The 27,847-nt window shown below is 53.0% G+C and overlaps 1 protein-coding gene across 1 annotated transcript; it reads left to right on the top strand.

Moving 5' to 3' along the window:
• Positions 1 to 810: 810 nt before the first annotated feature.
• ITGB2 (integrin subunit beta 2) lies at positions 811 to 27,590 on the top strand. Its single transcript, XM_090272165.1, has 16 exons — positions 811 to 964; positions 12,576 to 12,636; positions 12,905 to 12,993; positions 14,116 to 14,296; positions 14,526 to 14,696; positions 15,420 to 15,661; positions 16,698 to 16,853; positions 18,704 to 18,799; positions 21,037 to 21,126; positions 22,024 to 22,164; positions 23,417 to 23,604; positions 23,694 to 23,938; positions 24,085 to 24,304; positions 24,724 to 24,953; positions 26,696 to 26,862; positions 27,086 to 27,590. The coding sequence occupies exons 1-16, from the start codon at positions 941 to 943 to the stop codon at positions 27,146 to 27,148; spliced, it is 2,364 nt and encodes a 787-aa protein (XP_090128291.1). The 5' UTR covers positions 811 to 940; the 3' UTR covers positions 27,149 to 27,590.
• The last annotated feature ends 257 nt before the right edge of the window (positions 27,591 to 27,847 follow it).

Raw genomic sequence — 27,847 nt, 5'->3', positions numbered from 1 at the left:
ATGTGATTGGTCGATGTCTCTCATATCTCTTAATCTAGAGGGACTTCACCATCTCTCTCTCTATTTCTCTCTCTCTCTCTCTCCCCCACCCCACACATACTTTTACCCTGTATCATTCCTTGCTATCTTTTATGTTCTGTGATGGCATGAGAATAAACCTAGTTACAGGCCCTTCTTCCTCCCTCCCTGGAGAGACTCTTAAGCTGGGTGCTCGCTTAGATCTAGTTCTTTTCTTTAGTTGCCTGAGCATCTCCTCCTCTCTGTGCATGCCCCTTTCTCCCGGAGTCCTGTGATCAGGTGGAGGTCAGGCATCCACGGGACAGACGGATGTGCCTTTCTCTTCCCATCTCCTTGTGCCTTTGAGCTAGTTACTCACCCTGCTCTCTGATTCGCTCTCCAGCTTTTGTCCTTCTGATCTTTGGTTCCTGTAAACATTTTTATTCCCATTAACAATGGTTTGTCCCCAATGTCCCTGTTTGATTCTTGTCTGACAGGTTCACTATCCTCTCTGGGCGCTCAGTCTGCAGGCTGGGTCCCCTCTGTGGTTCCCTGTTCCCTGCAGGGCTCAGCCATCTCCTCTGCGTGTGAGGAAGTCCCTCGGTGCCACCATGGGCCCCACTACCCGATGGTTCTGCCTCCTTTCCACTGCTCTGCTTCTCACTGTGACTTGCACAATGAACGACGTGTCCCATCATCTGGCTTGTAAGGGTGTTCCTCTGACATCCCCCCCGCGGGAGCCGTTGTAGCGTGGAGAGGCCAGGCCACACGTGGTGCAATCACCCACATGTAACTACTTCCTCACCGTCTCAGCCTCAGAAGAGGAAGCACTGTGCCTTCACCACCGAAGTCTTGGCTGGCTACTGTCATCCCAGACGTGCCACAGAGCCAGCCTGCTGAAAAGTGGGCAGAAGCTCCTGCCAGCCTAGCCAACGCCCTTGCCATGGTCTCCAGGACATCAAGTAGGGTGAGTGACATCAAGGCTCATGGTCCAGGCTGTTCTTTCAATGGGGAAGTTTGGCCCTGTGGCTCTTCTCTGGAGAGCGGCTGTAGCCCTTCCCTAGGGAAGCAGCTTCAGTTGGCCCAGCCCCGCAGGGGGCCCTGATGGCCTCGGTCCCTGTTGCCTGCCCTGGGATCGTCCACTCCAGGCCTCCTCTTACTAAGACTCAGCGGGGTGGGAGTGCCGCACCCACTGCAGGCAGAGCTGTGTGAACTGATGGGAGCATCTGTAACTGAGGAGGATGGGACCCAGCATGGGGTGGGGGGGGGGTGCAGCACAGACCCCAGTCTTTGGCTTCTGGGTCTAGGGTCTCCCAAGAGCCACAGACACTTGCTGAGCCCCCGAAATGAGGGCTGCAAGGCTGGCAGAGCCAGAGGAGGCTGGGGGGTGAGGTAGGAAGGACTCCTGGCTGGTGAGTACAGTGCTGGGCTGGGCCGGGCGGGGTGGGAGGGCAGTGGGGCATTGGCAGCTGTGCTTCCTCCTCCTGCCTGAGCGAACCTCCCTCCTCTCTTTATGCCTCCAGAACTGCCTGGCCTGGTCTGCCTCCATCCAGCACTGTCTGTGTATGTCTCTGAGTGTGAGTGTATGTTCGGTGTGTGTGTGTGAAGGCTGTGTGAGTGTGTGGTGTGGGTGAGTGAGTATAGGTACATGTGAAGGTGTGTATTAGTGTGTGTGGTGTGTGTGGATGTGTGAGTGGGGGTGTGTGTGTCTAAATGTGGGTGTATGGGGAGTATGTGGGGATGTGTGAGTGTATGTTGCGTACATGCATGTAAATATCTGTGAGGTGTGTGTGTACGTGGCACATTTTCTTGCTGGTGTGTCTGTCACATCTCTCAGATTCCCAAAGGTTCATAAGCTCAGGCCTGAGAATGTGAGAGTGCTGGGGGACAGTGGGTTTTAGGGAGACAGGCGTTAGTTGTGTGACCTAAACCAGTCTCCTGAAGGCCTATTCCAAGGTCTCCTGGGAATGGGGAGACTAGAGCCTGGGATCCACTGAGACCCTCCACAGCGCCCCCAACCCTCCCCCTGGCATCCAACCCCTGTCTCTTCGCCTGATCTCATGTGGGTCTGTGTGCGGGATCCCCACAGCTTCCCATGACCAATCTCCCTGCACCTGAGCTCTACTCCTTTGAGGGCACCTGGGACCACCAGGCGAAGGAGGAGGGGCCACTGTGACAGGAAGCGGGGAGTGAGTTCTCCCCTGGCTGAGGGCACAGGGTCTTTGCACAAGTGAGGAGGCCTGATGCTGGGGAACTAGCAGAGAAAAGCTGCTGAGAAGCTTTGGGGGGTCCATCGTGCCCCAGCCACTCTAATGCAAGGGCCCCCACCCCACCCAATGACTGTACTCAGCCACTTTGGAATCCAGCTCTGGTGTCCCCATAGCATTGAGGGCGTCCCTCTCCCACATGGTCCTTGCGTGGCAGGGACCAAGCCCACATCTCACTGTACTGCATCCAGAGCAGGGTCACAGGGCTTTACTCTGTGGACGCTTGACCTCTGGGTGACCTTGAAAGAGTGACCGAGGGCTGGGCTGGCCCAAGCCACTCAGGGTTTCTGTGAGGGTTTCAGGTCCGGGGCGTGTCAGGGGTTTGCCACTGTGTCTTTTTTCAGACAGTGAGGGAATTGATCTGTACCTGTGGACGAGCATGGGCAGAGGCCATTCAGGGCTGCCCAGTGCTTTGCCTGAAGGAGAAAATCGAGGCACTTCCCAAGGGGCAAGCTGAGCAGCCAGATACCTGACCACTGGCCTCGGGTCTGCCTGCGGAAATCTGGGTGGGTTTACCTGCCCCATAATTGTCAGCTTGCCCATCTGTAGAAGGCCTCTAACAAGAAGGAGCTATTACCTGGATATTTTGTAGGGAAGAGGAGGCAGCGCAGTGCCTGGCCAAAGTTCTGTCCAGGGGATGGGAGGGGCAAGTCTGCACCTTGTCCCACCCAGGAAGAGTGAGACATGACCAGATGCTTGGTCTCCCATCTGCGAAATGGGAGGGCTGGGCTGGGCCAGCCAGTTGTTTAAATTCCAACTGACTATATAATCAAATGTAGAATCCACACCTCTCTTCCCCAGGAGTGGAGGTGTTGGGGACATGTGGACAAGGGGTACCTGTGTCCAGAGGGGTCCTGCAGATTCAGCTCAGGTCCTGGCCAAGCTCTACAGAGAACAGGGCTGCAGATGGGTGCTCACCCTTGGACGGGGCAGCACCAAGCCTGTGGTAATGCCATGTGACTCAGGCCCCCGCCAGCTCTGTGAAACACATCTGGAGGGCTCATCTTTCTGCTCACTTGTCACTTTGTGAGTGTCCCACAGTCCTGCCTGAGGCAATGTCATGGGCAACTGGCTTCATTTCGCAGATGAGGACACTGCCTGCAAGTGATTAACACTTGTGTTCACCCAGAAGGCAGGGCACTGGCTGTGCTGGGTCTTTGCCCAGCCCTGGGCAATATTTTGGTGATGTTTGGGTGACATCCACCAGATAGACCCAGTTGGGGTGCTCACTGTTGCCCTTTGCACAAACTGGAACTAAAATAAGAATGTTGAATTTGTCATCATCTCAACACTGGACCCTGCCTAGGACCATAGGGCTGGTACCCTGTTGGAGAGCACCTGCCTAAATGTTCTACCAAGGGGAAGCAAGCAGCCGGGCAGGGGCGGGGCTTCTGAGTCTCAGAGAGCCCAGTGACCTTGAGCTACCTGTCACCTGTGCTGACCACAGGGCTGGGCCTCCCCTCTACACCTGGGCTCCTCACAAAGTGGGGCTTGCAGAGTTCTGCATGCAGCCATGACAGCTGGGCCGGAAGGTGGGAGGGGTGCTGCTCTGTGCTTGGAAGGGCAGGAAAGAGCCCTCCAACACCTTTTCTCAGGGCAGGGCGGGCTGTGGCTGAAGTGGGAGTTCTTGACAGGGCTGGTGGTTTCCAGTAGCTTCCACCATTGGCAAGTGGGCGTCTTAGTGATGGGGCACAGGCGAGGCGAGGCTTGGCAGGCACAGCCAAGTGCTAGCGCTGCCCAGTCTGTGACGTGGGCAGGCCTTCCTGCTTTGGCCCAGGGCTCCCTACTCTAAAAGTTGAGGATGTTCTGGCCGTTCACCCTCCTAGAAGCTAAGAAGCAAGGCCCAGGAGAGCTCAGGAGCAGGCAGACCCTAGCTTCTGTATGAGCCCCTTACATGGGTCCCCGCTCAGCACAGAACCTACATAGCCCAGGTCTGAGAAGTCATCTTGGCTTGGGGGGTGCTGTGATGCCACAGCCCACGGCTCTGATTCGGGATCGGGGTGGGGAGAAAAACAGGCTCAGAAGTACCCTTGTGGCCTCCGGAAACTGCGGGGCAGGAAACCACAGAGCAGGAAACCACAGTGCAGCCGGCCCACCTCAGCTCCAATCTTAAAAACACCACTAGCAAGTTTTCCTGAACCTGGACACATCTCTTGGTATCCGTAGCCGTCAGGGTTCTCCAGAGAAACAGCACCAATAGGACGTGTGTGTGTGTGTGTACAGAGAGATTTAGTTTGAGGATCTGGCTCATGCAGTTGTGGGACCTAGAAAGTTAAAACTCTGCAGAGCAGCCAGAAACCCAGGAAAGACTTGGTGTTGCAACTAGAGTTGGAAAGCCATCTGGAGGCACAATTCCCTCTTCCTCCAGGGACCTTGGTCTTCTTAAGGACTTCGACAGATTGTGTGAGACCCACCTACACTATGGAGGGCAATCTGCTTTACTCCAAGTCCACTAATTAAATGTTCGTCTTATGTAAAAAATACCTCCTCAGCAACAGCTAGACCAGAGTTTGGCCCAGCCGAACTGGTACATCATAGCATCCTTGCTTCTGTTTAGTAATGGAGGAAACTGAGGCTCAGAGAGCTAAACTGGCCTGTCCACAGTCACTCAGCTGCTGAGTGTAGGTCTGAGAGTGTCACCCCTGGGGTCAGGCTGATGTGGTTATGTACCTTGGGGAAGGGACTGACCCTCTTGAAGCCATCCCGTGGAATGGGGAGCAGGCACACCCCACTATGTGGTGGATGGGGGTGAATTGAAGCTGTGAGTGCAGAGTTCAGCCAACAGGACCCACTGTCCAGAGTGGCTGTCTAGGCAAGGGCCACTGCCCACTGGTGGAAGCTTCCCCTGAAGACTGGCCATGTCTGCTGTGATCTCATCCCTGCGTGCTCGGCCTCCCACAGCCACTGTCCTCCCCGCAGGGGGTGTCACAGAGTGAGTCACAGCCTCTTTCCCTTCGGCAGAGATGTGGGGTTGAGGTAGGACTCAGTCCTCTTAGATGCTCAGATCTAGCCCATCTGAGAGGCAGATACCTCCATGTCAACGTGGTGTGATCCCTCTGCCCTGGATGCTTCGGAGCAGAGGGTTTCCTGGGAGTGTTGCACCCGGGACTACAGCTAGAAGTAGTCTAAGGGGTTTCCTGGAGGCGGGGGAGCTAAGGCAGGGCCTGAGGCCGGCCTCTTTGGCAGCAAGACCTCACCAAGCCAGGGCTGTCACCTGGTAGGGGCCATGGGGACAGCAGGGCACCCTGGTGCTTCTGTGCGCGTTGGGCTATGTGGGAGCACCCTGAGCATGGGGTCTGGGGTCTGGGGGCACTTGCAGTCAGTCCATGGGAGCAGCGTTTTCCCCGAATTCATTTTAGATTGGATGTTACTGCACATCGGCTTTGGAAGTGCAGTGGCTTTCGGGTGTGATGGAAATTCAGTGGGAGCATGGCGGGGGCATTCTGGAGGTCTTGGCAGGGGTCAGAAACCCAGAACCTGGGAGGCAGCGCCAGGAAGAAGAGACCAGCAAGCATTTGTTCAGTGAATGAATGAAGGAGGGCCTCACAGCAGCAGTCTCAGTTCTCCCCTCCACCGTGGAGGGACCCACCATCCTCCGAAATGACAGCAGTAGGGACAGAAACTTCAGGACAATTCCTCAGCCACCAGAGAGTTTCTGGGTTTTCACAGATGAATGACTATTTCCAAGGCCATTATATATGTTTATTGTAGGAAGCTTGGAAAATGCAAACAGGAATAATGAAGAAAATTGAAAAAACTTATAATGGCACCACCCGGGGAGAAAGCAGGACCGTTCTGGTGAATTTGCTATTACCGGTTTCCCACAGAGTCACTTTTTACCATGAAAATGGAGTCACTCACACATCCTCATTCCCGGGCAGGTTCCCCTGCGTGGGTGTCGGAGATATTAAAGACATCTGCCATTCGCTAGCTGAACCAGACATCTCAATACTCTGATTGGTGATACCTGACCACCAGCCACGGTGACTCAAAAGGTTACTGACCCAGCCCTGGCTGGTGTGGCTCTGTGGACTGAGCATTGGCCTACAAAGCAAAAGATCGCTGGTTCAATTCCCGGAGTTGCGGGCCAGAGGCAACCGATCAATGTTTCTCTCTCACAGAGATGTGTCTCCCCATCTCTTTCTCCTTCCCTCCCCTCTCTCTGAAAGAAATTTTTAAAAATCTTCAAAAGAAAAATTTTTTTAAAGTTGATTGACCCACTGCAATTCCTCCTTTGTGAACTATCTCCTGGGCCCACAGCCTTTTCTATCCCATGTTTGCCTTTTTGCTCTTAATTTCTCAGGTCTCCTGGGAGAGGAAGATTACCATTCACCTTTTGCATTAGAGAGTCCTTATGTTACAGAACCCCTGGGCTGCTCCAATTGAAAACAAACCTGCGGGCTCTTTAATTAGAGGCCCGATTGCCCGCCGCCAGAATTATAACTCTCAATACCAGAGTTTAGTGAAAAGAAAAAGAATTGTTTATTTAACAGTTACATACTTCTGTTGTTAAGTCTTATGTTCTTTAAAACACCCATAAACACATATCCTTGCCTCCCACCTACCAAACCAGGCTAGTTTTAGAAAAGTTAGAGAAACCGTTTTCCTGTTTTCCAAACACAGTTCAGCTTTACCAGTAGCTGCCAATCATTCAATTCTGATTGGGGAGACCTCATCTGTGTTATGGGGTCCACCAGCTTTTAATCAAAAACCTTGTGGATTCTCAGCCTCCTTGTAAACTGTATAGTTAGTCCTTTTGTAATCCACATGGTCAGTTTGTTCCTTTTCAAAGCAGCAAGGTATGTCCCGTCCTTAAAACTGCATTGTCAGTCCCAGTTAAATTCACAAGATCAGCCTGTCCCCAGTTAAATCCGCACAGTCAGCCTGGCTAAAATGTCTGCCGCTTATTTTTAAATCCCTGACTACGTCCTCTGACACAGTGGGCGTTGCAAACAGTTCTGACCATTCACAGAACCTTACGCAGGCTCTGTGTGCTTTTTTCATACTGTCCCCTGGTCCAAGACCCCTCCCATCTACCTGAGGTTTTGGATGCATTAAAGACATTTTGCATAAAAAAGACACTAGCCACCAGCCTCAGGCATGTGGTGGCATTCTAAAAGCTGCTTCCTTCTCCCCATCCCCCAGCCGCAAACTCTGGGGATTTTTGGAACACACCGGTTTCTGTTACACTTAGATATTTTCATCCATTCAATTATTTCAGGTACCACTTTGTTGCTTCAGATCATCTATCTGCTTGGCCTCTTTTCCCCTCAGTTTTTAGGCTTAGATTTTGAATGTAAAATAGGCAGGCATGTCTGTCTCTTATCATCTCATTTTCTGACACTGAATTAGCATGCCTGGGGTGTGAGGGGCCCTGAGCAGGTGAGTCCCTGACAGCCAGGTTCTAGGTGCAGTATGCCAGCAGACCAAAGACAGACTGGCCTCGGGGTGGGCTGGGGGGCTTGAACCAGATGAGCTAGGGTCACCGGGACCCCAATCTCTAGCTTCTTGGTGCATTTACAACCCAGTAATGAACACTACCTGCCTTGCCTGGTCTGACTCTGCCTTTCAAAGCTCCTCGGCGATTGTCATCCATTTCCCCCTTTCAGGTGACCCGTTTTATTGCTTTTTCCCAGGAAATGGGTTTTGATGTAATTATCAATGTTTGCTTTTGTGTTTGTCTTCTGATTCACGATTGCTACCCTTATTTGTGTCTTCTGTCCTCGCCCCAAGACTTCGTTGCTCTTTCTCCTGCCTCTGGAAGTGAACTATCATTTCCTTACATCTACAGTTAGGGCATCTAGGGCATCGGTTTCATGTCCCCCCAGGGGACAAAGGGTGCCATCGCCCTGCATGTCTGCATCACCTCCTTTTCTACGGTGTTTGTAAATATGTTGGGTTTCCTCTTTGACTTTAGATAGTCATTTTCAACCAGGGTGCCGCAAGAATTTTTAAAACATGCAATACCTGACTATTCAGTGAGGGACACCGACCTCTTTTTCCCTTCAATTGTCAAATAAAAAGATGACAACAGCCAACACAACAATAGCTGTCTGGTATGAATAAATTAAAATTATACCTATTTTTTTTTTATCAGATAGGCAAACAATAGAAACTTTTTGGTGTGCCACAGAATTTTAGTAATCAGTTTGTATATGCCATGAAATGAAAAAGGTTGAAAATTGCTGACTTAGGAGATTGTCAGGGGGAGGGGACCGTAATGGCAATAAATGGTAATGGAAAAAAATACAGTTTTTTTTTTTCTTTTTTTTAAAGAGGTAGTCAGCAGCATTTAAAAATTTCTAATTAATGTGTGGGGCGGGGCATGGGGAGGTCTTGTTTTATTCCATTAAGTCATAAACTGTGTATCTTTTTTGCTCTTGTATATCACCAATGGTGAAATTAATAATGGTGAAATCACCATGGGCACTTAGACAATGTCTTTGTGGGGCTGAAGTTTTGGGGAAGTGTAGGCCATGTTCAGTTCCCTTTCCGACCCCTGGATCAGTCTGGACCTCTGAGATCCAGGAGTGGGAGGCTGTTCCTTCCCCCCCTGGAGACGAGCTCTGTTCCCTTCTCATTTGTATTTACATAAAGCAGATAAAACAGGTGACATCCTGACACTCTGTCTTTGGTTTTGAAAGGCTGAGGCCTCTTTTAGATCTATTGTAGACATTTGCTTTCTTCTCCAGAAAACAGCCCTGACTCATCCAGTCCCAAGTGCAGAGGAGCCCATGTCTTCTCTTCCTTATTACTTCCTTCCTCAGAATGTCATCTATGCTCATGGTTCCCTGTCACTTGGTTTGGGGCCTCTTATAAGTCAGCGCCCAAGTGGCTTTATTCTCTGACACCAACGGTCAAAGACAAGCTCCCACGCCAAGTGCTGATGGTCATGGGGCCACAACAGCGCGAGTGGCCTTGTCTGAGGGTTTGTACTTTGGCGAAACCTTCATCTTTGGCAGGAAGCCTGAACCGACACCAACTTTTTAACTCTACACCCATGCTTTGCCTCTCCCTGCTTCCTTCTCAAAGTTGTGTTTCTTTTCTAATGTTTCCTGTTCCTTTTCTCTTTTATCAAATATGGAGTGTGTGTGTGTGTGTGTGTGTGTGTGTAGTTTAGAAAAAACATTCTATTTTTCTTCCAATGCTCCTTCTGCATCTCAGAACCTGACTGTTTAGCACTTTGTTGGTGGTGAGGTGGGCTCCCCCGTAGCTGCGTTCACTGGGTGCAGAGGGGAGGGTGCAGCGCCCGGCCTCTCAGGAAGCCGGCTGGCACAAGGGGCCTTGGGGATGTCACTTCCTACAGTTTTGCTAGATTGTGCCTTCTCTCCCCCAGGTCCTCACAGGCTGGTGGGGCCTGGAGTTTCTCAAACCACCTAGCTTAGGGTTTTATATCTTGAGTCTTGGTGAGGGACACTTCCTAGATCCAGGGAGATTGAGACTTAGCTGGTGAAAGGGCACTCGGTCCTCCAGCGGAAGGGGGGCAGGGGGGTGTCTGTCTGAGCACCACCTTTGGCATGAGCTCTGCAGGTCAGGGCTCAGGTGGCCTGGCTGGACCCTGTGCCCTTCCTCTCTTCTTGCTCTGCCCCCTCTCCTCGGCTCAGCCCTGGGCCTCCCGCTTGTGTGCTCATTCTCCCACCAGCTGTCACCGCTGAGTCCAGGGCCTTGAGGTGCTGAGGTTGCTCTACACATGATAACAACTTAAGCCTGTCCGCCCCTGAGCTGGGAGCAGGCTGACAAACCCGTTACGCAGAGGAAACTGAGGCTGAGTGCGCAGTGCTGACCTCCAGGACAAGGCCTAGAGGAGAGCGAGGTCTGTGAGTGTCTACAAGCTGGATTCAGGCAAGACCCGGGCCTCTGAGGGTCAGTCCTGGCTGCCATGCACAGCCACGGTGGCCCTGTGCCCCGAGGCCCAGCAAGAAGGGTCCTGCCCAGCCCTGCTTGCCTGCAGCTGAGAGGAGGGCTGACTCCTGGGCTCGGTGCTCAGCCCCCTTCCCTCTGTCCACCGTCTGTGCTCCCAGGGCTGCCATGTATACAGGTGTCCTGTCCCACTCACCTGTGGCACACATGGTGCGAGGGTGGGGCCATCCACAGGGGCCCTTCTCAGTGCTGCAGCAAGTGAGAAGTAACACTTGTGGAAAGGGAAACCCTCCTACCTGCCCCTCCCCCCTGGCTTCCTGTGGTCAAGTTCAAGACCTCTGCAACCTGTGGGTCTTGCCCTAACAAAGATACACTCCCCTCTCGGTGGGACGAGGTACAGCAAGTGTAATGGTGCCCAGGTTCACATCCTGCTGCTGCTCAGGCCTCTGTTTTCCCATACGAGGATGTAAGGAGCTCACAAGCTGGTTGTGGTGAATGTTTGGGGTGGGGGTTCAGGTCTGTGACCACAGGAGGGAGGGCAGAGCTGCGTCTGTAGGTTCTGCTTCCAAACTGGGGATTCTGCTTACCCTTCCAGGCCTCAAGCACAGTTGGGACGTTTGGGGAGGGGGTTCCTCATTGTCTCCTTAGAGCCCCCTTAGCTTCAGAAATGGGGGTGCTATCCTGGGGTGAACTGGACCCTGTGTCCTGAGGCAGTGTAAGTCAGCTGAGCGTTCAGTGGGCATGCTCAGCGCACCAGTCCAGCTGCCAAACTTTGGGGGACCCAGATGGAAAGCTGAGGCCAGTCTTATCCTAAGCCCTATGCCCCATGATTGGGGGACCACAGAGAGGATTCTGGAGTGAACCGAAACTACCTCCCCTACTGTCTGCCGTTGTGACCCAGGAAGCCAGAGTGGGCAGGAGTTCTGCTTTCAACACAATTGGGAAGAATTGAGGGTTCTGTTTTTACATTGAGTATAATCTTGGTGAGAAGCAGGGTGCAAGATCACCTTCAAAAAGATAGGAACTTCGGTTGGGTGAGAGAGGCAAAAGGAGGGAAGGTTCCACACATAGGGTGCACCCAGAGACCCACAGCAGAGAGCATAGGCATCCAGAGCCCTACAGGCTACAGCAGGGACCACACAGTCCCCAGAATAGGCAGGCAGGATCTGGGTTGGGGCCTCTGCCAGCTGGGGTAGGCCAACCCTGACTTGGAGCTCCAAGGCCACATTGCTGGCCCTCCACCATTAGTCAGTGTTTTGGGGGGCAGGGCACCCAAGGAGCCTGAGAGGCCCACCCTGGGGGGAGCAGCTGGCATTCACATGACTTTCCGGGTGAGTTGTGTTGATTTTTGCTTATGATAAAACACAGCCCCTTCCTGCCTGCTAACCCCTGGTTGCTTATTTCTCAGCACCTTCTCCGCTTCCTCGGTGTCAGATAAAATGTCACAGTCAGCTACAGTGTTTTCAGACCTGGGGACCCACCCACCCAGGAAGCCCTGCCTCCCCTCCTCTGTTGTTCTAAAGGGTTATTGCTGCTGTGTGCCCAGCCTGGGTCTGCAGCCCCTGTGGCACCCCCTTTCTGGCCCCTGCCCGGTGGGCAGTGGGTTAGAAGGTCGTGCCTCTGCCTCCAAGAACCAGAACAGAGCTAGAATGCCAGGCCTCCCACCCTGGGCCTACAGTCACGCCCCTGGGAGCATCAGCCGTCAGTGACTGAATGAACCACTGCGCTGGTTGCCCTGCCCACGCCTCGCCCGGACACTGGGTTTGTAAAGACAGCAGGTGTGCATCGAGAAAAACAGAACAGCGGTCAGCACGTTAGTGCCTTGAACAGGCAAGGGGTAGCTCTGCATATCACCCCCTTGCCCCTCAGTGCAAGGGCGCCCTAGGTGCTCAGGGATGGCTTCCCTTTCTGGTCCCACTTCTGTCGTCTTCCAGAGGTCTGCGTCACGCAAGTTTCTGTCCGAGTTCAACACTCAGTCCACTGAGGACTCAGGGAGCACAAAGGTCACCCATGGTCCTAATTCAGAGCATGTAGCACCATGTGTTTGGTGTGGTCGGCATGCATTTGTTTATTACGTGTGCAGTGTGTTCACATGTGTGTTCATATGTGTGGCACACGAGTGACACGTGTGTGTTTGTATGTTATGTGTGGTGTGCTTGTGGTGTGGATATACGGTTGTGTATGTCCTTGTGTGCTCATGTGTGCTGCTGGCATGAGGCCTCCTCTCTGCTCATCCTCGGAGACCCACTGGGCTCAGGGGTGTGGCAGCTACCTTGCAGGGCAGTCAGGGAGACAGACCTGGGCTGTCCTCTCCCATATACTAACCACCCTCAGCAGCAGGGACAGGGCCTCCTGGCTCTGTATCTCCAGGCCGGCAAGGAGGGGCTCCATGGGCAGTAAGCCCCAGACTCAGGTCTGAGGACTCATCACCAAGACCCCATCCCTCCACAGGAAATGCTGCGTCAGCACTCCCTGCTGCTCAGCCTCTCCGGTCTGCTTGCCCTTGGGACCGGTGAGTTCTGCAGGACATTGCTGGTGGGGAAGGATGGGGCCCACCCTCACACCCGCCAGGAGGCCCCTCTCTGGATCCTGGCAGACACACCCCCCCTGGTTGGTCCCATCATTCCTGGTCCTCCTGCTGACCCTCCTTCTCCTTCCATCCCTTGTGTGTGGGCTCAGTCATTTGTCCACCCCCATCCATGTTCACAGCCCCTTGTGCCTGCCAGACTCCGCATGGGCCAGCAGCCCCACTCACAGAGTCCGTCTTATCTTGTCCCCAGTCCTCTCCCAGGAGTGCACCAAATACAAGGTCAGCAACTGCCGGGACTGCATTGAGTCAGGGCCTGGCTGCGCCTGGTGCCTGAAACCGGTAAGAGCTTGATTCCTCGTGGGCCTTCCCACTTTTGCACCTCCCAAGCTGGACCCCCTTTCTCTGCCTCTGGAACTGTGGGAACCCGGGACCATCACCCATCCCTTTCCTAGTGGGATAGGAGCAGAACAAGGCACATAGGGTTGTCTAACTCGCAGAGAGACAGACAGACACAACCGACCCTGTCCTGGAGGCTGACCAGAGAGAGAGGCTGTGCTAGGTCAGTCCAGGTCCTGCACCCTGAGTCCCTGAAAGCAGGAGGAGATGCTTGCAAGAAGGGCCAGCTCCCTGCCTGTGTCCCCTACGGCCCAGAGCACAGAGGGAAGTGAGAGGTGGTCCATCTTTCAGAATATAGACAAGAAGTGGAAATGTTCCCTATCAGGACCCTAATTCCCTCTTGTCTTCAGTTGTTTTATGGGTGAGGCCCCTGGGAAGAAAGGCAAAGGCCCAGAACAGCCAGGGTTTCTTCCCCTGGTCAATATTATAACCCAGGACCACGCGCTGCATTCAAATGTCACATCTCTTTAGTCTCCTTGAATGTGAAACATTCTCACACCCTTGACATGCCTGCTTCAGCACAGCAGTGCTGTGGACTGCCCCTCACTGTGGGCTTGTCTGCCATTCCCTCTCCTTCTGTCCATGTGGACATTTGGCAGGAGCCCCACACGGGAGAGCTCATGCTGTCACTGTCCCAATATTGGTGACACTAGCTAGAACCTCCCTTGTCTGGCTTGTGCACTGTAAAGTCACTGCTGATGGAGGGCAGAAACCCCGGGCCAGGTGCTCTTGGCTCTGGGCTGTGGAAGGTCCCCACAGTGCCCAGGCTGGACTGGATGGATGTTGGTTCTCAAGTGGTGTCTACTGCTGGAGACAGTGAGGTAGCTGCCCGCCCCAGCCTCTGGCATGGTCTGGAGGCCCTCATGGCAAAGCACCTGTGGCCAGTGTCTCCCTGGGGACTGTCCAGCCCCCCACCACATCCCCATATCACAGGGATGCTTATCTTGAGTGCCAGAGCAAATGAGGAGGGTCGGCCTCCTCCACTGACTCTGAAGGCCAGCCTCGCATGACTCCCACAGCGTGAGCCCTCCATGTGTCCCCTCCCTCTTCCCATCTCCCCACCAGAACTTCCCTGGGCCAGGGGAGCCCGACTCCGTCCGCTGTGACACGAGGGCAGAGCTGGCATCTAAGGGCTGTGAAGCAGATGACATCATGGACCCCAGAAGCTTCTCCGAGATCACTGAGAACCAGAGGGGGGGCCAGAAGCAGCTGTTCCCGCAGAGAGTGACGCTGCATCTGAGACCAGGTACCCTCTGCACTGACTGGGGTTCGGCGGCTACGGGCTGGATCTTTTAGCCCTATGTTCTGTGTCCTTTGTGAAAAGGAGAAAATAACATCAGTAGAACACTGTCCTGTTCCCCTCTTGGAAGGCAGCACAAAGGCCCTGATAAGCCCTACCGCCAGCAACCTGAGCTACCACTTAACCAGCTTTGCCCAAACCGATTGCCCCTCACTCTCTCCTGTCTCTGTGGCAGGTCAGGCGGCCATGTTCAACGTGACCTTCCAGCGTGCCAAGGGCTACCCCATCGACCTGTACTACCTGATGGACTTGTCCTACTCCATGTTTGATGACCTCATCAACGTAAAGAAGCTGGGCGGCGACCTACTCAGGGCCCTCAACGAAATCACCGAGTCCGGCCGCATTGGTGAGGTCAACCGCTCAGTCCTGCCTTGAATCTCAGCTGAGCCTGCTGCCCACTCCCCACCCCCTGACCCCCAACCCATATCCTGAGGGGCAGGGTGCTGGGGCTTCACACAGTGTCCCTATTTGCATCCTCGCCAAGGCCATACCCGGGGGCTGGCTCTCCTGACACTGACCACACTATCCAGCCCCTCCATTCCCTTTCCTCTCCTTCCTTTGCCTTTTGTTTGCTCTTCAACATGTTTGGAAGACAACAGTCTTACAGTGCTAGTTATTAAAAAGATTAAAGACCACAAAAGTATATTGACTGCGAAGTAATGGCACCATTAATGAAATTATCATGGCAAATGAGCACAGCCCTGACCTCCCGGCCGAGGGGCCTCAGCGCTTGGCAAGCAGGGACTCACTTACAAAGTGCAAGTCTTAGACACGTGTGTGTACGGGAAATGGAACAGCGCACTCTCATCTCTGCCTCCCTCCAAGCTGTAGTATCTGCGTGTGGGGACACACACTCACATGCATACCGAATTACACAGGTGTACACACTTAGACACACACCTGCACACTCACATGCCCCATGGGCGATCTCGCTTTCTCCCCTGCCCTGTGTCAAGCAGGGAAACCGAGACTCTACCCTCATGTTCCCCAGGTTTGTGGCCCTGTCCTTCCACCACCTGGTGCTACCTCTACCTCCCTCACTGACCCCGCCCCCACTGCTGCCCCTCAGGCTTCGGGTCCTTTGTGGACAAGACCGTGCTCCCCTTTGTCAACACACACCCCGAGAAGCTAAAGAACCCGTGTCCCAACAAGGAGAAGGAGTGCCAGCCCCCATTTGCCTTCAAGCATGTGCTGAAGCTCACAGACAACTCCAGCCAGTTCCAGACAGAGGTTGGGAAGCAGCTGATTTCGGGAAACCTGGATGCCCCCGAGGGGGGACTGGATGCCATGATGCAGGTTGCAGCATGCCCGGTAAGGCCCGGTCCCTGCTCTGTCCCTGGGTCCCCCAACCTGGGGACCTTAGTCCCATAGTCACAGGGGCCACCTTCACCTTGAACACTCTTAGAAGACCCTCCGGTCACCCAGAGACATCACTATCTGTTTATGATGTGAGGCATATCTTCTGAAGCCTGAATGTAAGCGAAAGATTTTATAAAGCAAGACCCGCCCGGCCAGGTCCTGGCAGTTCCTAGAGAAGAATAACCACTGACCTCTTTTCCCCCTGGGAAATAAGGTGTGTCCTCAGAGGCTCTCCCACGTAACGTGGCTTAGGTGGCCATGTCTGGACTGCCCTTTACCCAGCGACCATCCCTTGCCCCTGACTGTTCCCTCACTCGCAGGGTCCTGTCTGATAAATCCACCCACTAGGTTTCTGACATAAATGGCACAACACCATCAGCTTGTATTTCTAGCCATGTAGTCCTGACCCTTCGTAAACAAGCTTTTAATCCTCCAGCTTCCCTGCAGGTCCCTCCGCATTGCTGTCCTTGTATCACAGACACACACTTCATTTTTGTGTGATGTCACAGTGATGACACTCATGTTGCTAACGTGCCTGACTCTCTCCTCCCCCATTTCGGGCCCCTTGGGCTCTTTCCTCTTTGTGTCTGCAGTGTTTTTACATTGTGATAAACATTTCTACAAGTATTTTCTTTTCTTCTTTGGGAATAGCTTCTGAGGATTTAGCCCCAGGTTCTGCACTGATTGGGCAGAGGTTGTATGTGTTTTCATTTAAACATGCATTTCAGTTCCCCTCAGGGTCCCACACATTTATTGGGCACTTGGGAACTTGACATCATAGAGAGGTACCTCCAGCCCCAGGTGCTGGAATCTGGACCGCACATGGGAACCAGAGCCGAAAAGCTGGTCCCAAGCTGCATCCTGTCTCTGGGTCCTCCTGTCTGAAAAACCCTGGAGCAGGGAGACAGGCATAGCACCTTTTCACCTGTCCTCTGTGAGAGCCCCATGAAGGAAGCTGAGGCAGGTAACCCCGTCTTCTCCTTCTCAGGAGGAAATTGGCTGGCGAAACGTCACGCGGCTGCTGGTGTTTGCCACAGACGATGGCTTCCACATTGCAGGCGATGGCAAGCTGGGAGCCATCCTCACCCCCAATGATGGCCACTGCCACCTAGAGGACAACATGTACAAAAGAAGCAATGAGTTTGTGAGTGCCCCCTCTCCAGAGTCCTTGTTGGGAGGGGACACCCCACAAGGGACTGGGGAGGGAACACTGGGCCAAAGGGAGAAGTTCAGGGGTGTCTGTAGCGCTGTCACTCTACACCAGCTGAGAGAGCACTTCTGTGGGTTCACACTGATGAGAAGAGGCCCTTTGTCCCAGTGAAGGAGCTGTAATGTCACAAAGAGGTCAGACATTCTCCACTTTAAGGATGCAGCCGCAGTTCTGAACCACCAGCTTTCACCTGGCTTACTGTGAAATGATGTTCTGCACCCTGAAATCATAAAATCTGGGCACTACAGAGCACTTCAGAGATGGTATAACTCAGGGATCTTTGCCTGGAGCCTACAGACTCCACGGGAGGGTGCTAGTGGATGAATTTCAGGGTCCACAACTTGGACAGGAAAAATGTGCCATCTGAGGTTCTAGTGAATGTCTGCTGGGAAATTGAGACTGTCCCTCAATTATGAAAATCAGGTGCCCATGCTGGGGATGGTGTATCAGGTCCTGCCCCTGATGGAAGTCGGAGGAATTCCCCAGCGCTGCACAAGCATGGATACCCCCAAATTATGTTAACTCTCACGAACATACTTTGCATGTTGGGGAGAGGTTTCTCCTTTAGTGTACTCACTGATCCAAAGTACGTCACAACTTTAACCTTTTCTTGTCAACTGATGGTTGTTGGTACCATTTCACTGCCATTTCAGTGCCAACGGGAATCACCAAATTGGGATGCAGTGAAGGAAGAATCTTCATTCAGTGCAAACAGCTCAATTATGATAAAGCTGGGAGGTTGCCCTGGGTGAGGCCCCTCAGTCCTGGTGTTTAGCAACTTGGCCCCTCTGGCTAGACAACTCTGCTCTGCTCCAGTCTGCAGTTGGTCCACTCTGCTGAGCTGGCTTCACTCTGGTGTTAACGCCTCTAGACAGGGAAACACAGTCTTTGGTGGAAATAGAAAATACCCTCCCCAACCAAGCTAGTGGGGAGCTGATTTATATAGAGTCCCTTTCCTTGGTCATCAATTGGTTCATTCTCATGCAAATGAGGATTACAAATCTTCACAGTTTGACTGGTCCACAAAGGCGCTGTCCTGATTGGTCAGAATGGAGCCGCTCTGCTCTTATTGGTCAGTGAAGATGCCCATGGGGATCTAACTGCGCAGTACCAATTGGATCTGGAAAGCTTCAGTCCTATTACTTGAAATACAATTCCAGGAACTCCTTTAGAAGGGCTGCCTCAGATGGCAGGAGCACAGTGCAGGTAGGCTGTTCAGTGGAAGAGGCAGGCAGTTTAGTGCAGACTTCTCCCTGAAGCATGTCTTGCATGAGAGACCCCTTGTTTAGAAATGGCTTCTAGGTTCTGTTTCTAAATTTGAGCCTAGTTACACCTTGCTAGTTATCTTTTTTCTCAGGGTCATTCCCATTGTCATTCCTTAGGGAGAGGGGACAGGAGAGAGAAGGAGAGGGAGAGAACGATCAATGTGTAGTTGCCTCTCGCACTCCCCCAACTGGGGACCTGGCCCTCAACCCAGGCATGTGCCCTGACTGCGAATCAAACCGGTGACCTTTAGGTTCACAGGCCAGCCCTAAATCCACTGAGCCACACCAGCCAGGATTCAGGGTCATCATTATTATCTGTGTTTTAATATAACCAGTTTCCTCCATAATCCTATTATGTTACCCACTTGTCAACATCATTCAGAAGAGCCCATTGGACAACACGTGGAAGGGGCTCAGTCTCTGGGCCCCAGGCTGTCATTTCTGCTGGGCAGTATGGGTGGTCAGCCTGGGTAGCTTGTCTGAATCTTAGCGCTGTCTGACTGGGTGTCTCCTCTTCAGGACTACCCATCGGTGGGCCAGCTGGCGCACAAACTGGCTGAAAGCAACATCCAGCCCATCTTTGCTGTGACCAAGAAAATGGTGGAAACCTATGAAGTAAGTGGACTTAAGGTCTTGTGCGAGAGGTCAGGACATGGCCATTTTAGCATCACCACAGGCTGAGTTCTGCTTCTGCACGCTGGGTGTGGGAGGGGGCAGGCAGCCACACAGGGCCATGGGTTTAGGGGTGTGAATGCTGCTGTTGGGGAGTCTGCCTGGGGCCTCATTCTGCCATGCAACATTTCTGTGTGGATGAAAGAGGATTATTTCCTTGAAATTTATATACTTGCAGCATGTGTCTTGGCATTGATTCTGAGGTTTTCATTTTTGCTAAAACATAGCAAGTGTTTTGGATCAGCAGATCCAGTTTTTCATTTTAGGGAGACTCTCTTGCTTTTTATCCACATACACGGAATATAAGCATTTTCACGAAGTATAAGGTATTTCAGGAAAGTTTGCAAGCATAAACATGTGGCTTGGTGGACTTCACAATGAAGCACACATGCGTTACCAGCAGACCCTGGGCTCCCACAAATGGCCGTCCCTCCACGGAAGCCTATGTTTGAGCATCCTGAGATCACCTCCTTCTCTGCCTCAGGCACCCTCATCCTCACTGACTTTACTGAATTACTGTTTTTACTACATTCTTTAGGAGCAAGGAACTCTCACAGGGGATTGTCTCCTGTTCCTAGCGCAGCTTCGCCTGTCTGCCCTTCTCTCCTTCCGGTCACCATTGTGTGTGTTTGGTGTGTTTCCATTGGCCAAAGTTTAGCGGGGGAGCTCCTCTTGCTCTGATTGGCATGAGACTCTCTTGGCCCCTCACTGTCCCTAGGGCCTGTTGACATTCTGCTGCCACTGGTGAGCCTGCTGTGGCCTCTGAACATGAGGGGTGGGGCACCTGATTGTAGCCAATGGTGAGACCAGTAGTTGCTGCTGTCATTTCTCCCGGACTCTGGAGTAAGGACAGGACTTTGCAGGGCACACGGAGAAGTGGGAGGGGGCAGGTAGTGGGAGCTGGCCAAACCCCAGGGACAGGGCCTCAGCTCCCTTCAGGGCTGTTGGCTAGTTGCAGCAGGTTCGAAGGCCACCCACAACTGCTGCATGGGCACCAGCAGGACTTTGTAGCAGCCATGTTGACTGTATTATGAGACATGACAGTCCCCCTCCTCAGCAAATTTTAATATGTCCCAGTAATTTATTATTAGCAGCAGAAGTTGTGTTCCAGAAGACAGAGTGATGACAGGGTGGAAGCTGAGACAGGAGACTTGAACCTCAACCCCTGCCCTCCCAGTAGCATAGACAAGGCCCTAGGCAGGTCCCAGGCCTTTCTAAGCCTGTTTCCCAACTCCCATTTATGATGCTTCTGAGAAAGAGATGTCAAGGTGACCAATAGTTTGTAAGGACAGTGTACACTGGCCCTCCTGTTGTTTCTGCAACGTGGCTCCACAAGGTGGAGAGGACAGGATGTGGAGGAGTCCAGCTTTCCCAAGCCACAGCAGAGTCCCACAGCTGGGGCGGAGGGGAGTGGGTGATGGAGGTCAGAGGGGGTTGGTGGCCAGGTTGTAACCATCTGGGCAGTCACAGAAGGGCTTTAAAATAGGAAATTGACCCAACCATCAATTCTATAAGATAAAGTGTTGGAGCAATCGTCAATGAATGATGGCGTGACCCTTGAACCAGGCTAAGGTGCATGTGGGGGAGAAGGTGACAGAAGGTTCCCTGGAGGCTGGCCTAGGCCTATCTGCATAGCAGGTGCTGGGGTCTGCTACCCCAAAGGCACAGCTGAACCAGCAGACGCTGGCCTTCCAGAACCGACTATCACATTGCTTCTAACACATTCGTTATTAAAATTCAATTATATCAACTTATTGAAATGCCCCAAACTCACCCCATCCTGAGGCTTTGACTTATTCTCGATCACCTATGCCCTGGCTGTTTTTGCTGATTATATCCGCATGGAGGGAACACTAACCGTGGCAAGGCACATTTCTCCCCAGCTTTTTGTTCAGTGCTATCAGTAGTGTGAAACCCACCCAGGTGGAGTGTTTATACCAAGGAACAAACTCAGGGTTTGTTCCCCTGAGAGCCCGACATTAACAATTTACCAGCACACCATTGACTCCATACTGTCTTCGCTAAATACTGTAAGATATTGAGGCGGGGGGGGGGGGGGGTTGCCTGAATCATTGTGCAGGCAAGAAGGAGCCCTCTGGGGTGTTACAAATGAGTGGATGCTGAGATTGCCACAGGCCCTGGGTACCACCCTTGACCCACCTGGTCTTCTTGCCCAACAGAAGCTCACTAAGATTATCCCCAAATCTGCGGTCGGGGAGCTGTCGGAAGACTCCAGCAACGTGGTCCAGCTCATTAAGAATGCCTACAATGTGAGTCCCTGGGTGCTCCGCTGGGGGGGGGGGGTGCTGGACACTCAGGACGGATGTCACCTGCTTCAGGTCAACAAAAAGGTGGTCTGGAGGGGAGAGCCCATGCATTGTATGGGCCACTGGTGGGCCTTGTAGACAAACTGACTCTGGACTTCCAACAGGGCAGCTGTGTCTTCTCTTGTTAGCATGGTACGTGTCATGTCAGACCCTCACAAGTGCCTTCTTCTTGGCCAAAGGTTCTGATGGCCTCACTGAGCCAGACTTGCTGGGAGCACCCTAAAAATGCCCTAGCCATTGAATTATAATTAAAGCCCCACTGAGGAGGTTCTGATGGCTTCTTGTATGCTCTTGGAGCCCTATACCCCTGAAGGAGGCCCTCCTGAACCCCAGCTGCTGCCTATGGGTGTTCCCATCTTTTCTGGGATGATATGCCGCCATTATTGGCTCATTCACCTTCTCTCTGCCTCTCTCTCTTTTTTTTTCTCTCTCTCTTCTTGGCCTCTTCCTCTTTATTTATCTCTCTGTCTGTCTGTCTGTCTATCTCATTCTCTCTGTGTCTGTCTCTCATCTACTTCAACAGTGTTTCAGCTCCTACCTATGCCAGGCACTGGAGATTCAGTGGTGAGTGGGAGGGTCAAGCCCCCATTTTCATGGGGTTGTGATCTGTCTCCATGTAGGTTCTTTCACTGGCCTGTCTTGAGGGCAGGGCTATGGTGTTGGTAGCCCCAACACTTGCGCCACAGGGCGCAGGACCAAGTACCTACCCAGCTCTCACTCTGCCTATGGGAGAAGGGAGGGGGGCATGAGAAACAGGGAAGTGTGCAAAAGCCATGACTTGGAACAGCCTGGGAACAGCAGAATGATCCTCCTTAATGAGCAACCACTCTTTGCCCACAGAAACTTTCCTCCAGAGTCTTTCTGGATCACAACACCATCCCCGACACCCTAAAAGTCACCTACGACTCCTTCTGCAGTAACGGAATATCACAGATGAACAAGCTCAAAGGGGACTGCGATGGTGTCCAGATCAACGTCCCGGTGAGGTTCCATCCCAACATTCTGAAAGGTGGTCTCCCAGTGACAGCTAGAAAGCCGTGCACCCAGACAAAAGGGAAAGCTCAGAAATAAGTAGGGGCAGGAGCCAAGAACCGTCCACCAGAGGTCCTGTTCCCATCCTTTAAAATCCTCTCTGAGGCAAAACAGTACTCATGTAAGTTTATCTTACCTGTTAAGGAGATGCAGGTGGCACTGTCCTTGGCATAGGACATCCTAGTTATCAGCATCCATGGCATCCCTGGCGTAGCCTTAATGACCACAAGGTCAGCAGCGCCCCCTGGGAGAAGACACTGGAACAGCGCATCCCGGTAAAGATAGATGGATGTTCTTCCACACACTACACGTCTGGGTTGGTTTTCCCGATTTCGATTTTTGTCTTGCTTTTTGAAATCACATGAAAGCAGGGGCCAAGCAGATTATTAGAAATAAACACTGACTTATTTCCTTAATATTTTAAATTTATCATGACCGTAACAATTACATTTTCTATCCATTGGCTGTGAACTAATAATATTCAGCAAAATGGTTGCTTTTATTGCGTTTTTACATATGACATTAGAATTTCTTCAGACATGTTACTTACTAAATGTGACATGTGAGTTTTTACTGAAATATTTTCTTCTTGCACTGGGTGATTCACACGAGAATTTATTTACTGTGTTGTTGGCTGATTGCTTCACATACATATATTTTTTCCTGCTCTATCTGCTCTTTATTAATGTACCGTTTGGAAATTTATTGAAACTGATCTGGGAGTGCCTTACTCTTGACAGGCTGGTGCTTCCTGAAGCTCAGGGTTAGTGTCCACGTGAATTGGTCATGGAGATGGCTGGGCCTCTGCTCTGACTCTGTCCTCTTGAGCATGATTTTGACCCTTTAGCCAGGGTCAGAACACAATTCTGCATTCAGAATTTAGGACCTCCTGTGGGATTCGGGCACTTTAAAATCCTTTGGAATGCTTGTGTGATACAAAGTATTCTGAAAACCTTCTCCCCAGCCTGAGTCCAGGCCACAGATGGCAGGTGCATGGAGCACCATGGGATCACTATGCCATGTTCTGGCAACTCATCCTTTTCTTATCTCAAGTTCCAAGTACTGGAGAAATCCTTAATGTCCCGCCACCTCCATCTACTCCCTCCAGCAACCCCTGAGAGGCCTGTGCCCTCCACGCCTGGAAGCAGGGTCCCAACCCCAGTGTCCTGGCTTCTCCTGAGCCCTGCCATTCCCCACACAGGTCACCTTCCAAGTGAAGGTCACAGCCACAGAGTGCATCCAAGAGCAGTCGTTTGTCATCCGGGCACTGGGCTTCACAGACACGGTGACTGTGAAGCTGCTTCCCCAATGCGAGTGCCAGTGCAGGGACAAGAACGAGGACCGCAGCCCATGTGGTGACAAGGGCTCTGTGGAATGCGGCATCTGCAGGTGAGCCACCCCCTCTCCCAGAGCAGGAGCCACACACAGAGCAGAGGGTCCTGGAGCAGGAGCCCTGAGCTGTGTCCCTCCTGTTCCAGGTGCGATGCCGGCTACATTGGGAAGAACTGTGAGTGCCAGACGCAGGGCCGGAGCAGCCAGGAGCTGGAAGGAAGCTGTCGGAAAGACAACAGCTCCATCATTTGCTCGGGGCTGGGGGACTGCATCTGTGGGCAGTGCTTGTGCCACACGAGCGACGTGCCCAACAAGAAGATCTTCGGGCAGTTCTGTGAGTGTGACAACATGAACTGCGAGCGCTACAATGGCAAAGTCTGCGGAGGCTCAGGTGAGTTCTCAGGGGTGGGGGACAGGCAGGCAGACAGACCGGCCCCCAGGAGCAGGTCCTGGGTCTGGGCCCCGGTGAGTGGAAGGCCAGGTCGGTGGGCCTGGGGCTGTGCAGGGTGACTGTGTGGTGGCCCCATTGTCTCCCAGATCGTGGGGAATGCCACTGTGGCAAGTGCCTCTGCAAATCGGACTACGAGGGCTCAGCCTGCCAGTGCTACAAGTCCATAGAGGGCTGCCAGAATGTGCGGGGGTCCGTTTGTCACGGCCGCGGCCAGTGCCTCTGCAACGTGTGCCAGTGTGACCGAGACTACCAGCCACCCTTGTGTGAGGAGTGCCCAGGTTGCCCTTCACCCTGCAGCCAGTACATGTAAGTGCCCCCTGCCCTCCCCCGCCCCCCCCCCCCCGCCTGAAACCGGTGCATTTGCAAACCCCCAGCAGAAACCCACTGCCTGGTTGAGGCCCCAGGAGGAGATGGGGGCTCTTGCAGGCTGCCCTCCTCCAGACTTCTGCAGCCCTGCTGCTGTCCTTCATCTCCAAGGGCCACCGAGCATCTTAGACCCCTTCTATCAGGCTTCCATGTCTCAGGCGCTCTGCCCACCACACTCCTCAGGAGCGTCACCTCCTACCCCAGCCACACAGGTCCCACAGGCACCAGCGTCAGCCCCAGGGCACCCAGGACCAGCCCCCCCTGAGCCATCCTGGTGCCCAGGCACCAAACTCCCTCATACTATTGCACATGTTTTCATGCCATTTTACATGCATGCTCATGCAGTGGCTCTTCTGCAGCTCCTGTGCCGAGTGCCTGAAATTCGACAAGGGCCCCTTCATGAAGAACTGCAGTGTGCAGTGTCAGAACCTGAAACTCCTGAGTGAACCCCATAAGCCGAGTCCATCTAGGAACCCCAGGCTGACCCGGAAGTGCAAGGAACATGACTCAGAGGGCTGCTGGGTGAACTACATCTTGTGGCAGGTGGATGGGAGGGAAAAATATGATATCCACGTGGAAGAGATTCGAGGTGAGTCCCCACCAGATGGGACACGGGGGCCAGAACTCAGGTCATGGGTCCCCTGGTGATGGTGAGGCAGCTGTGTAGTGCCGTCTCCTCACAGAAAGGCAGGCCTGGCGGGGTCATACCAGCATCCAGGACTGATCCTCCTGCCCTAGGCTCTCTCCTCCAGTCTCTGACCTTACCTTCTGGTGTGTGAGGAGCAGGCGACAGCTTGTGCTCTAGCTCAAGGGAGTGGGACCCCACTGGATGGACCATAAGGCCTGAGCTAGTGATCCCCCAGGGATGCTGACCAAGGCCTGGAGCCCCATGTCCCTGAGCTGGTCCAGGGACAGCTATGTGGCCAGTGGACAATTTGCATGCTCAGAGGTCAGCCCTGGAAGAGGGAGGTCCAGGGTCCCCAGGATATCAGTCATCGCATTTCCCAAGTGCTGCCCGTTGCCTGTTTGCTCGGCTCTGGGTCTGTACCAGGCCCAGTAATGGTGAAGGAAATGGAGATACCAACCCTATCATCACAGGATTCATCTGCCAAGGAGGTGGGAGCCTTGGCTAACACATTAGAACACTAGCACCAAGATTCAGGGGAGGGATGCAGCCAGAGATAGCAAAGACCATGTCAGGGGATACTTCCCAAGGTCACAGGTGAGAGCTCTCTCAGAGGAGGACACTTTGAATGTCAGACCAGAGGATGAGAGCATCCAGACATGGGGGACAGAGGGTGTGCAGTCCGAGGCACTGGGTGCCTGTCATTCGAGGACCCTGTGATTCGTGGGAGGCATGTGGGTCTCTTCCCAAACATAATAAGGAGCCCTTGGCAGAATTTCAGGAGCATGAAGGACACATCTGAACTGTGTTTCCAAAAACTGGACACAGACCCATGGGGGAGGCCGAGTGGACATTGACCTGTGGTGGGCCTGGTGAACACAGGATTTCGAGGGGCCAGCACGACACAGCCCTGGAGGGGCTGCTGAGGTCCAGGCGTGGAAGTTAGGAGATGAACAGGGTGGATTGGGCTGGGTCGTTGGGTGTATTGAGGACAGAGGAGGGAATTGCCCATAGATGGAACACGAGGACCTAATCAGGAGAAATGAGGGACAGGTGCAGGATCCACAGACCATGACAGGCGGTGGGGTTAGGTCAATATTGAGGAAGTACATTGGGTGACAATGACAAAGGGTATGTGGGACGCTGGGACTTTTGATAAACAGACCCCTTAGGATAGCTTAAGGGCTTTAGACAAGCAGCATGAGGAGCCCACAAACTTCAGCACCTCCACCTTGTTCCTGCTCAGAGAGGCTGAGCGGACACAGGGCTGGGATGCCCGGCTACTCACGTGACTGATCACGGGCCAGCAGGCCACCAGGACCCTTGCAGGACTGAGACCTGCTCTAAGCTGCCTTCCCCACAACGGGAGCACTCTGTGTGGCCTAGAGGGCACAGCCTGTGCACAGCGGTGTCCCATCCACACTGTGCCCTGGTTAGTTGGTAACCTGGGCCCCTCTTTCTTTGTACAAGAGTCCTCCTAGTTTCATTTCGAACTATGTGGCCTGGCCTTGACCCCAGCCCTGCACTGACCCAGACTGAGGGCTGGGTCAGGTTGTCGGCTCAACTACCGATGGCTATAAGCTGGATAATGGGAAAACTCTGACCACCTGAGCACTGTGCAGGGACCTGGGATAGGGGCACCCATGGAGCCTGGTAGCTGGGGAGGCCCTGACGCTGGGTGTGCATGTACTTCCTCTTCACCTTAGAGTGTCCAAAAGGCCCCAACGTAGCCGCCATCGTGGGGGGCACCGTGGCAGGAGTCGTGCTGATTGGCGTCCTCCTGCTGGTTATCTGGAAAGCTCTGACTCACTTTAGTGACCTCAGGGAGTACAAGCGCTTTGAGAAGGAGAAGCTCAAGTCTCAATGGAACAACGTGAGTGGTCTTCCCTGGGGGTCTGAGGCAGCCGGTTCTGTGTGGAGGGTCTCCCCCTCCAGCCCCTGTGTAACCCCCCACACATGGCTCCACCTGACCCCCACCATCCTTAGAGCTACTTGAGCACAAGCCCTGCCAATGGGCCTAGAACCAGCAGGAAATTTACCCTACTCTTCCCTCCTCCTCCCCTGAACTCACAAGTCCCATTTGCTTTTCTTATCAGGATAACCCCCTTTTCAAGAGCGCCACCACAACAGTCATGAACCCCAAGTTTGCTGAGAGTTAGGGGCATTGGTGAAGACCAGGTCGTCTGAGCCTACCAGATGGAATCACCCACAAACCATGTCTCCTTCATCAAGCCGACTGCAACTCTGTGCCATGGGTGTGGCTTACAATGCCTGACAATTTTATCTATTAACCGAAAATCTGCTGTTATTTTCTGCCCTCAAAATGACGGATATGGCAAGCTGAGTATGTGGACTCCTCAGGAGACACAGATCCCCCTTCTGATATGTACGCCCTTCTAATACAGACTTGCAAAAGGGATCGCTGGAGTCTTATGAGGTTACATACATGTTTTCCTGTGTAAAAATGAAGATGGCAGTCTGATTAAAGGTGGTAAAAATATATTTATGTTCGCATTTTTCAGGGTATAAAATCATATCCATTGATTATTCTGTTCCCCAATCATGTATATAGAAAACATTAATAAACTTTTCTAGAGTCTCTCTGTGGAAGGTTGTTCTGCAGGCTATGTCTTCCCTCCCCCACCCTGCTCTCAAAATATTTAAGGGGTCCACACCAATTTCAATCCCTGGCCCTGGGGCTCGACTTTCTGGCCATTGGCCATGCATACAAGGCTTCTCTTGGTCCCTGTCCCTGCCTCATGGGAGCAGCTTTTAGAAGACAGGGGCCAGCCCCACCAAAGGGGAGCCCTGCAGATCCTGAACAAGGCAGAGCAGGACCAGAAATGAGCATCCCTTAC

This window comes from Furipterus horrens, unplaced genomic scaffold (assembly GCF_987537825.1).
Source record: "Furipterus horrens unplaced genomic scaffold, mFurHor1.1.pri manual_scaffold_1, whole genome shotgun sequence".
Classification (NCBI taxonomy): domain Eukaryota; kingdom Metazoa; phylum Chordata; class Mammalia; order Chiroptera; family Furipteridae; genus Furipterus; species Furipterus horrens.
Note: the sequence above shows the minus strand (reverse complement) of the source record. Positions and strands in the feature narration are given on the sequence as shown.